The sequence below is a fragment of the Canis aureus genome, chromosome X (genome assembly GCF_053574225.1).
Source record: "Canis aureus isolate CA01 chromosome X, VMU_Caureus_v.1.0, whole genome shotgun sequence".
Classification (NCBI taxonomy): domain Eukaryota; kingdom Metazoa; phylum Chordata; class Mammalia; order Carnivora; family Canidae; genus Canis; species Canis aureus.
The window spans coordinates 20838822-20851280 of NC_135649.1; the positions used below are offsets into that span (position 1 = coordinate 20838822).

General features: G+C 36.9%; 1 protein-coding gene across 3 annotated transcripts in view; it reads right to left on the reverse strand.

Moving 5' to 3' along the window:
- Window positions 1–12459, reverse strand: part of STK26 (serine/threonine kinase 26) — a 64149-nt gene that overhangs the window by 24988 nt on the left and 26702 nt on the right. For 2 of the 3 annotated variants that reach the window (XM_077889822.1, XM_077889821.1), the window contains exon 3: window positions 4535–4765. The exons of the other annotated variant lie outside the window; for it this stretch is intronic. In XM_077889822.1, the coding sequence (XP_077745948.1) occupies window positions 4535–4765 (231 nt within the window). The remainder of the gene's footprint in view (window positions 1–4534; window positions 4766–12459) is intronic. 3 annotated transcript variants of the gene reach the window in all.

A 12459-nucleotide genomic window follows, 5' to 3' on the forward strand; every position in this document is an offset into this window, starting at 1 on the left:
AAATGTACAACGCAAGTCAGTCAGTCACCAAATTCATAGGGACAAAAAGTAGAAAGGAAGTGACAAGGGACTATGGAGAGGAGACAATGGGGAATTAGAGTTTAATGCAGATAGAGCTTCCTTTGAGGAAGATGAAAAAGCTCTGGAAATGCAGGGTGGTGATGGTTACACAATAACATGAAGGCACTTGCTGCCACAGAACTGTCCACTTAAAATGGTTAATTTTATGCTGTATTACCACAATAAAAAAGAAAACAGTATATAAAATTTTATAGAACTGCAGGGGGACAGGAGAGATCATCTTGCCACACACTTTACTGTCCCTGTATCGTTTTCTTCCAAACTAGAATAGCTTCTCTAGACTCTACCCTCACCCAAATCATGCTCAAATTCTTGTTCCAATGCTCCTGTCCATTGCTGGGGTTATTGCATTTGATGTACCCACAGATAAATGGGTAATATGAAGCAAGTTAGATACATCTATCTGGGGCTAAAGAGAGAGACTAGCGCCAGAGACATGAATTTAGAAGTTAGTTGTGATAGAGGGCACCTGGCTGGCTCAGTTGGTTAGGTGTCCGACTCGTGATTCTGGCTGAGGTTATGATCTCAGGTTTGTGGGACCGAGCCCCGCACCGGGCTCACACTCAGCATTGAGTCTGCTGGAGATTCTCTCCCTCTGCCCTGCCCTGCCTTTCAAATAAATAAATATATCTTAAAAAAAGGAAGAAGAAGAAGTTGTTGTGGTAAAGCGAATGAGACTGACCAGAGCAACATGCAGAATGAGAGGAATATACATAGTAGGGCACTCAATAAAGAAATATCTGCTACACTGAATCTAATATGGGGCTCCTTCGTGATGTGTTATTTCAAGTTTAAGCCATATTTATTTTGAAGAAAAAACATTGTATGAAGAAGAAAATTTTTCTCTCTTCAATTTCCTTCAAGTTTTATAAGAAAACTCTGAAAAACCATTTTTAACTAAGGAACATTCCAGAAACATTCACCATACACTGGGAGTAAACACACACAAAAATCTCAGGAAAAACAGTGAGAAGGTCACAAAACTTTACAGACTCTATTCTAGAATATTTTAGTTCAATCATTCAATTTTTAAAAATAAATATCAAGGTGGTGGTATGTGGAGGGGGCATATTTCCTTAATATAAACAGAAATCTAAAGGTGATTTTAAGCAGCAAATAAAGGCATGATTCAAATTTTATTCAATGCCTGAGTGAGCTTCATTTTAAGATTTACATTGAACTAGAAAAATATTTAAAGATTATAAAAATTTTTCCAATATTATGAGATCAGAAGGGAAGGGTTTGCTTATTTTAGCACTCTTCATAAAGACTAACTTTGTCTCTCGAGAAAATCGGCAGTGAACTAAAATTAAAGGAAAATACTGTGGTCATACTGATGTTTGTCTGGCTTTTACTCTTGGTTTTAAAAATGAAGTTATACAGTGAGCTCAGTCAAAATGAATACCTTGTACATTTTTGCATGTTTCAAGGAAATCACTACAACTGCATACAGTTTCAGAGAGCATATAATTTTCTTTCAAATTCAGTAACTTTTCCTCCAGCCTACAGTGAGGTCTTGCTTTTATGTATGATATCCTATGTAAAGACAACCTGAGAAAAACCCATATCCTACAATACTGAATTAACTCAACTCACAAAATCCCCCATGTCATCTGAAATGGAAGGATGGGCCACAATAAAAACATAAGTTGATTGATAATGCAGGTCCCTGATGGTACTCAGAGGATGTAGCCTTGAGTTATATTGACTGCATTAAACAGAACTCTGTTATATTTGATGTGATTTTAGTTTTCTTAAAAAGAAAGCAAGCTCACAGAGTCCCACTCTGTTTTAATATAAATGGAAAATAAACAAGTTGGTCAGTTTAAGTTGGTAATTTAAATAATTAATAATAATTTAATTATTTAATATTAAAAGGTTATAAAATCATAATCTACTTCTGTGTGTATATATGCACATGTATCTAGAGATAATACACACACATTTATTTACTTCAATGTAAACAGATTCTGGATAAAAATAATCAGTATCAGCCAGCTGTGAATTTCTACAATTTTATCAAGAAATGACATGTTCTTCAAAGTAGTCTTTCATATCACGGACTTTAATTAATGATGGTTAAAGAGGATAAAAATAATTCTGTTTGATCCTTTAAGAAGACATCATAGATAGTGGCCCTGGTTCACAGATTAGTCTGAGAACATTCTATAATCAAGGCTTGAACAGGACAATCTTTTATTTATTTAAATATTAAGTATTTATTGGGTGAGTGGTACATGTACAGTATGAGGGGAATTTTTAAAAACATGAACTCTTAAGAATAAATAATACAAACAGCTATAATCCATTTTCCATGAGAGTCCTGAATCTGAGTCAATGGAGGCTATAAAGAACCAATGAAACAGTCAACACCACATTGGTACCCATTTTCAAGGTAATAAGAATAGGCCATTTGAAATAGGACTTATTGAATATTTTAAGTTGATTACCAAAAAAAAGCTTACCTGTTACAGATGCCTAAGAATAGCAAAGGTTGAGGTTTGCAATAGAGAAGGTCTGGAATTACCAGGATTCAATCCAGAAAGAGTAAACAGAATGAGTAAACAGCACACACAACAACAACAACAACAAGTTCCTGAGGCTGCCTCAAACCAAGCCTGCTATGGCAATCAGGAGGGAGACCTAAATGTATCGCTACTGAGTGATCACTCAGGATTCCTAAAGTAGTCTGACGTGCTAAATAAGTTTTGTAGGAGAATTCAGAAGCAAAATATGCCACAAAGGATTAAACAATTGTGTGTACAATAAAAGAGACTAATGGCTAACACTGAGAAGTAAATTGGCTAGGAATTAACATTTCCTCTTGGAAGCCTATCTTTCACACTACCGCCTTCCCCACAAAATGCTAGAAGTGACTACTTGCTTGTTTGTGTACCCATCTGGACCTTGTACATATCTTTAATCACAAAATCTGCACCCTCTTAGTGCAATGTGGGACTGTGAGCTCCCTCATGGCAGGGTGAGTTCTTCATTTTTTTAAAGATTTATTTACTTATGGGGGAGGGAGGGATGGGGCAGAGGGAGAGAATCACGAAGCAGACTCTGTGCTGAGTGTGGAGCCTGATACGGGGCTCAATCCCACGACTTATGAGATCATGACTTGAGTCAAAACCAAGAGCCAGAGGCTCACCCTACTGAGCCACCCAGGTGTCCTAGGCTATTCATTTTTATATTTCCAGCACCTAATACAGTGTATGATACATAGTGACAGGTTGCATAAGGATTTATTCTGCTATGCATTTACACCACATTTCTAATTTGTGTAATAACAGAATAAATGGGCTTTGTAAAAAGGCAGCAAAATTTATGATTTCTAAATCAGTAATAACTGATAACTATATTATAATAACTGATAACTGATAACTATATTAATAATAGGTTATTATCCTAGGGTTATCCTTAATTACGTATTAATTATCCTTTGGTCAGCAGAATACAAAAAGGTAGCATTAATTCTTATGCAGGCCAATAACTTGATGAGTTATAAACATACCCTTTTTGTCCCAGAGATAGATGAAAAAAAAAAACCAACTGACCAAACAAACAAAAAAACTCTTCCTCTCATTTGTAAACTCTGAAAAGTGAAGATCGAACATCGCCCTTCTTTGAAAGTTTTCAACATAGGGATAAAAAATTTTAATTTTAACATATTTTTTTAACTCACACGTAAGCTAGATTTTTCTTTTTGTTTTTCACATTTCAATAGACACAGATCCTGACTTCTGACTCTGGAACCCAAGGACTCCTGGGTTTTACTAACCAGAGGGTTGTATTATGCAGTCATACCTCCATCTGCTGCAACCTCAGGTGTCTGCTAATCCTCTGATCCTGGAAACTAAAATTCCAACTTCTGTGGGGGAAAGGGGAAGGATAGACAGTATTCCACCTGCCTCCACTTCAACAGATATTTATCATGTGCTTAAGATGTGCCATGTCCTATGCTAAGTGATGGAAAAACCAAGACTGGAAGAGCTGAACTCCCTGCCATCAAGGAGCTCATAATATGGAGGGAGAGAAAGATGTGTAAATAACCACTGTAACTCCATGGAATAAATGACATACTTACATGTTCCATCAATTCTGAGGTTGAGACAGACTGGACCATTGAGAATAATGTGTGAAAGCCCAGGGGGAAAGCTCTTTCCTGACAAAGGATGTGTCTCAAGGACCAGCTGCATTTCTGCTCCTCTGTCAACCCAATGTTCAGGTGTGGAATAACGGTGCAGCTGAGTGCTGGGATGCATTCAGGATACAGCTGCTAAATCTAAAAACAGTCTATTTGGCACTATAAATGGAGCTGGATTCTGCCTGGAGGCCAAAGACTGCCAAATCTTAATTTAAGACATCGCCTTTGAAAAAGTAGAATTAAAAAAAAGAGAAAAACTTATAATGAAAATCCCTTATGACTTAAATAATACAGCACACACGTTACCTTTAAATATGATCCGTAGTATTTTGTTACATATGAGCTGTCACACTGACTCAAAACAGTTATTTCTTGCTGAATGTCTTCAATTTCATCTTCGGCTTCCTCAAGGTCTATGATTTTAATAGCAACCACTTGCTGGGTACGGTTATCAATTCCTTTGAAAACTTCTCCAAAGGAGCCTTTCCCAATGCGTTCTAATTTTGTGAACAGTTCTTCTGGATCTGCTATGTTATTCTAAGGGGGGGGGCAGGAAGAAAGAAAGAAAGAAAGAAAGAAAGAAAGAAAGAAAGAAAGAAAGAAAGAAAGAAAGAAAGAAAGAAAGAAAGAAAGAAAAGAACACAAATGTTTTGCATCAAATTTTTTTAAATGAAAGGAAAATAAATCACGAAGGCAATACCACATTTTAAAAAGCATACAAACTCCCTTGACTCTCCTCCACATGTGCTTTGTTAGAGCAATTATAATCCCAAACAGCCAGCTAGTCCATATTCTCCTGGATCACCCACACTAACTGGGCTTAGCTGATCCTGTTACCACAAACAATCCCATACAGCAAATGTTATCTCTGATGCCTGCCAAAGGGTCAGGTACTTCTAACTGTGACATTGGCCTTAGCAACATTTTCTTCTAGATATATTTCCTTAGGCAAAGGCAACAAAAACAAAAATAAACTTTTGGAACTACATCAACATAGAAAGCTTTTGCACAGTGAAATAAACCGCCAACAAAACGAAAAGGCAACCTATTTGAAAAGCAGAAAATATTTGCAAATAATATGCCTGATAAAGGGTTAATACCTAAATTATATATAAAACTTGCACAATTCAACACCAAAAAAAAAAACAAATAAAATACTCTGATTTAAAAATGGGCAAAAGACCTGAATAGACATTTTTATTTTTTTAAAGATTTAATTTATTTATTAGAGAGGGAGAGTGTGCATGCACACACGTAAGCAGGTAGGAAGGACAGAGGGAGAGGTAGAGAATCTCAAGCAGACTCCTGGCTGAGCATGGAGCCTGAGGTGGGCCTCAATCCCAGAACCCTGAGATGTTGACTTGAGCTGAAATCAAGAGTCTGATATTTAAACCGACTGAGCTGCCCAGGCAACCCCAGAATAGACATTTTTCTAAAGGCATCCAGATGGCTAACAGATACATGAAAAGATGTTCAACATCACTAATCAGGGAATTGCAAATCAAAACCATAATGAGCTATTTACCTTACACCTGTCAGAATGACTGACAAGAAAAATAACAAGTGTTGGTAAGGATGTGGAGAAAAAGGAACCCTTGTGCACTATTAGTGGGAATGTAAATAGGTATAGCCACTGTGGAAAACAGTATGGAGGTTCCTTAAAAAATTAAAAATAGAAATATATGATCCAGTAACTCCACTACTAGGTATCTACGCAAAGAAATTGAAAACATTAATTCTAAAAGATATGTATACCCCTATGTTTATTGCAGCCTTACCTATGATAGCCAAAATATGGAAGCAGCCCAAGTGTTCATCCATAGATGAATGGATAAAGAAGATGTGGTACATATATGATACAGTATTACTCAGCCATAAAAAAGAGCAAGATCTTGCCATTTGTGATGACATGGATGAAACTAGAGAGTATTATGCTAAGTGATATAAGCCAGACAAAGACAAATACCATGTGATTTCATTTATATGTGGAATCTAAACAAAATAAAACAAAAAACAGACCACATACAGAGAACAAACTGATGGTTGCCAGAGAATAAGGGGTTGGGGGGTGGCCAGGCAAAATAGATAAAGGGGATTAAGAGTACAACTTCAGTTATAAAATAAGTAAGTCATAGAGATGAAAAAGTACAGCATAGGGGATATAGTCAACAATATCACAGTAACATTGTTTGGTGACAGATGGTGACTACACTTATCTTGGTGAACACTAAGTATGTATGAATCATTATATTGTAAGCCTGAAACTAATATAACATTGTATGTGAATTATACTTCAAAAAAAGGGGGTGGACACTTTTTCAAATAAAGCAGCTGACTAGACAGAGTTTGCATATTAACACAACAGTAGCCATGGTGAGAGAACACCTAACCTAAGCTATAAGTAGGTGAATTGTTTAAAATTCTAAAATTCTGCCAGCAGAATATTACCTTTTCACACTCCTTCTCTTTCCAGCTCTGATATTCCAATACCCCACCTATACTACTAAACTACCATGTAAACAATACGGAATGAAAAAGACTCACGAATCTATAAGTCTATTTTTCTCTTTACTTGGGATCCTATCTGTATGTAATGTTTTCATCAATGGCTGAAATAAGATCCTCTGCCTTGATCATAATTGCTAGTGCTCATTTGGAAATGGTAATATGTTGAGCCTCTACAACTCATCTCCCAGTAGGAATCTAGAGTAAGTCAGTATTTTGCTACAATAAAATCTAGGATGAAGCATAGATTTTTAAGTTAGCAAATGCTTCGGATATTCATAAATTCACTGTCCTTTCCTGATTCAGAAATATCCTTTATCTTCTACAATTCTGAATTCAAACTTTCTCCCATGAGATAATGTTTATATCCTTACTTAAAATTCATATTGCTGAATAGTACCACTAATCAAGTAGAAACACAAGATTTCTAAACCTCCCCCAAAAGACACATTATTAATTTATACTTAAATGCTTCAAAATATAGAAGGATGCTATCTAGTTCTGGTGAGCTGTATATATTTAATGTCAACTGGACCTGCATTATCTGTTCATTTACTACAATTTTACCTTAACAACAATTTCAGGAGACAATTAGAGAGTTAGCCTGTTCCCTTACATCTTCTGTTATTAGACAAAGAGATCATTAAAGTTTATTTTTGTTTCTCATCAAGTTGTTTGCATCAACAGCATCAAATAGATCCACTAATGATTCCATTAAACTGCCTGTCTTCGAGTAACTAAAAGCTTACGACTGATTTTGAAAAATTTCACCTTTTTTTCAACCTGCCCAAATTCAGTTTGTACATGACCTTCTTACTTTATAAGCTTCCCCATTCTCCTTGATTGATTTTTCCCATTTCTAGAAGATGCACTTCCCATGTAGTAGTCTCTTTGATACTGCAAGCTACTTGTTATTCCCAACCATCTCCAATACCTACATTGAACAAATAGCTTGAGCTGCCCACAGGGGCTTTTAAAAATAATTTAGATTTCTAGTAGGCTGCAAATGTGTCTTTAATGCTTACATTTTATTATACACCTTCCCTAAAATTTGAGTACCATCGTGATTAATTTCCTTGGTGTTCCCTTAGCAAGAAATTGTACCTTGTTACAATTAATATCACATGGTAGCTAACCCACCAGTTGCCTCTTCCTACTTTGGTGATGGTTCTTCTGTCTTGTTTTCGTTTGGTTTGGGTTTTTTTTTGGTGGTGGTTCTTGTCTTTCTAGCACTTTGTGGCAAGACTACTCACCAAAGTTCTATAAGTTGCCAAATTCAGTGGATTTGGAAAAATAAAAGAAACAAATCTTTCCATTTTTCTGATAAAACCACAAAACAAATCTGAAAGTTGTGAGTATACCATCAGATTAAAAAATACATAGTACGCACTCTCTGATAACACATTCTGGACTAGGAAGCGTATTCGTTAACTTTCTAACAAGATTTTTCGTTGTTGTAAGCAACAAAGATTAAACCCTAATCTCCTTAATTCATGTTTTAAAAGGATTTCGCTGAAACAATCAACCCCGGGAGAACACAGCTGTTCTGTAATAAAATGGGTTCCTGACAGCATGTAAACAAAGATTTAAACATCGAATCACATTTTGCATCTTAAACTAGCTCTGAAGTGAATCCTAACTCATTGTAGTTTCCGATTTTAAATCAAGGAGTACCAATTTGGAGAAAGGAAAAGAGAATGCTTTTACACAATGTTTGTACTTTCCACTCCTTTATTTTGGGATGAAAAACCTGTCATGCAAAACCTCAATGTCTAGAATGAGGGGAATCATGAAAACAGCTTCTTAGGAGTAGAACCTCACCTCTTTGACTTCTGAAGGATAGAGATCCCTGCCCTGTTTACCAAGTCCTGAATATTGGATAGATAATCCCGAAGTTCTATCTTTCCCTTCACCGTCTCACAAGCTTCTTAAACCAAAGTATGCCAAATCTTAATCAGGACAGGTTTTCTTCCTTTTTCTTTTTGTGCAAGGGCAAAATCAAGCAAATACGTGGTAAACATCTCAAGCAATTTCATAAATAGAAAACAACCTATATGGGGCAGCCTGGGTGGCTTGGCGGTTTAGCGCTGCTTTCAGCCCAGGGCTTGATCCTGGAGACCTGGGATTGAATCCCACGTCTGGTTCCCTGCATGGAGCCTGCTTCTCCCTCTGCCTGTGTCTCTGCCCACCCCCCATCCCGTGTCTCGTGAATAAATAAATAAAATCTTTTTTTTAAAAAAAAGAAAGAAAACAACCTGTATGAAGAAACTGATTTGCTTACTTGTTCACATCACTCTTCTTCAGAGTCTCTAAGAAAATCAAGTTCAGTCAGCAACCTCTTCATCCAAATCAAATTTTAATATTAAAATATTAGAGAATATTAAGAATTTCCAAAGAATATTAAAATCTCCTGATCTTCCTATCTCTACTGCAAGATCTCAGTTTACTACTAGATCTGTGTTTGCACTGACTCCTCAAAGCCATGGCACAGGATGGAGCTCTAAGTTCTGTAGCAGAAGCCAATGGGAGCAATGGTTACGTTAACTTCACATGGATTTACAACTAACGGTAGATGATTTATACATGCTTCATAAAAACAGGTCTGTGCACATGGGAACCTCACAGGTCTACCTCAGGACATTCACATTACTCCTTGACCTCCTGTACTTGTTGGGCTGTGCTTGGATTTGAACTCTCCAGCTCTAAGCACATTGTAACAAATCTGAATCTTAGACAGAACTTATCATTACTATTTAAACAGTAAGGGTAGTAACTAGCTTTCAGTGTGAAAATACTCTTAGGATGCCCTAAAGGGACATTTGAATGTGGAAAGTCAGTGGCAGATGGAAGAAGCCTTCTTTCATACTGAAATCACAGAATCAGAGAGTTGGAAGGATTCTTAAGGGTTCTCTAGGGACTCTCCAGTCCTGGCTACACATTAGAATCACCAGGACAACTTTTAAAATGCAGATATCTAGGCGTCATCCCCAAAGTACTGATTTGGGATCTCTGAAATTAGTGCCTAGCAATAAGTTTTTGTTTTAAAGTGCTCCAAACTACTTCCTATGTAGTCATTTTGGCACCAGACTTGACATCAGCATTGGGAACCACCGAGAAAACATCTGAAATTTGTATCCTTGATTATAGGGAACTCATCACCCCTATTTTTCCCAGGCAAGCCCATGGCTCACTTCTAACTGTGCACACTCAAAGTGGACAACTTGGATATTAAAATTAAACCAAAGGGACTTCGGTATTTATGTATATATATAGCTGTATTTTAAATATTTAGTCTGAAATACTTCTAAGGACAAATTTATAAAATTAGGGCCTACCCTCAAATAAGACAAGAAAAGTAATATTTACCAAAACACACACAACGTATCCCATATTTTTTTTTGGTAATTCAGTTTATTCCTTCACCACCCAAAGGCCCAGACCCCAGGAAGCACCACAAAACTGAGGCAGGATAGCCCAGAGTGCAATCTCCCATACTCTTTGTGCGTGTATCTTTGAACATTTTTAAAAACACAATAGTGCTCAATGTAATAATAGGTTCAGATCTGATTGATGACAGTTTTGAGATAACAGTCAACATTGGCAAAGAATAAAAGTTTAGCTAGTAGATAATGGGTACAAATTGTGGATGGGGGTGGAGGGAAGGAAAAAGGTTTCCTTGACCCTCTTAAGGTCCCTGGCTGGTTCTGAAATAAAACTCACAAAGATAAGTTAACAGAAAAAAATCACATAAATTTATTTAATATAAGTTTTACATGATACTGGAGCCTCCATAAGGAAATGAAGACTCAGAAATGGTTAAACTGGTGAGGTTTTAAAAAATATTTTATTTATTTATTTATTTATTTATTTATTTATTTGAGAGAGAGAGAGAGAGATACCATGACCTGAGCCAAAACCAAGAGTCAGTTGCTCAACTGGCAGAGCTGTCCAGGGACCCCTAAACTGGTGTGTTTTCATGCTGGGTTTGACAAAGGGCAAAAAACTGTGAACAAGGGCAAAGAGTATGAGCTAAATGTAGTAAACTGGGGGAAACATAGCAAGGTCTGTTTGTTCAGATTCTTCTTGGCACCCTTTTGTCTTTGGAGACAGAGATGACAGAGATGCTCCTTTCTCTCTCTATGAGTACTATGTACTATGAGAACACCTCTCACGTGAGGGTCTTATAACCTGCTTCAGGGGACAAGGGCAGGGAGGAGGGGAAGAGGGAGAGTCAGTTAGAGTGACCTTCCTGCTTCTGCTATTTCCTCAAACCCCTTTAGCTTAAAATATTCAACATGCCAAGGTGTTATATTTTGGGGTAGTCCCATCAGGGGTAGTAGGAATGACTGAGTCAGGAGAAACAAGAAAACTGTAGACAAAATTAGAATTAGCTTTGAGGTTTTAACAGAATGGAGACCTGGAAAGCCAAAGGTGGTAAAGAACCAAAGGTACAAAATCTAATAGTTCCTTGACTCTGAGGCAGTCAAAGTAAAACCTCTAGTATGGAGCGGAGTGTAAAAACATAATAGATTTAGGGAAGAAAAGGTAGATTTCTTGGAGAATTTGGCCAGGAAGGGTTGAGATCAAGTGAGAGAACTTTCAAGAACCAAGAACCCAGCTGAGCAAAGATGACTTCAAAATATGTTTTGCACTTGCCTCCCTACCTAAATAAAATCTGTACCATGAATGCTCTTGGCTACACAATACTTTTTGCACTTAACGAAGACTGATCTGTGTACAAGCCTGCCAGTGACTCACTGATGAAGAGGACTATACAGGAAATGATGAGCAAAGAATTTGCTAACAATATGAGGCTTAGAAGGGAAGACCTCTTACTCTCTTCAAAGTCTCAAGTGGTAACACTGTGAGTGACCTGCAGTGAACTCAGGATGTCCGGACAGTCAGAGAGTAATTAAAAACTATAGCCTAACAATATACTGAAGACTAGAGATATATCTGCTTAGTTACCTATTGAAATTGCCCAGATTAGTTCTCCCAAGCTAGAGAGGAAACACTTTTCTGGATTACTTCCATGTCCGTATTACCGGTCGTCTAACAAGTAGAATGCATAGAAATCATTTTCTAGGGGCTCCAAGAGCCTCAAATGCCATTACTTCTATTATGACTGCCTATATTAAGATTTGTCAATTGCCCCTGTCAACATTGCCTCAAAAGTTTGTTGAGTGCTTCCTAATCAAGTTATTGCCAGAAAAAATATAAAAATTTAAAATCAACAGCCATATACCTCTTAGTACTGCTTATGTTCACGACCACAGGACACTATCTTTTTAAAGATATATATGATCCAAGCACAACTGACTTCTCCCTGGATAGAACTATAACAGTCAGAGGCGTTTATAGCTGGAAGGAAGTGTGTAGGTCATTTAGACCAACTCCTTCTCTCCACCATTCTCTCCAAATGTTTGTTGTTGGGCAACAAACATTTCTTGTATGCCCACTGTGTCCCAGGCTAATACCACCAAATGAAAGCTATGAAATTTAAAACCTTTTATGTCAAAATGATGTCAGAGTTAGGGAAAGGTTAAGAAGGGAAATAGAAATCCTGAAATTAAAAGAATTATAGGATCTTTGAGATAGACAGTAAGTTAGCATACATCTGATCCAAGATCTATTTTTATAGGGGAAAAAAACCTCCTGGCTTGTAGAGGTTCTAAACTGTTCAAGGATATAAGGTAGTTAACTAGTAGCAAAGCTCAAACTTGAAC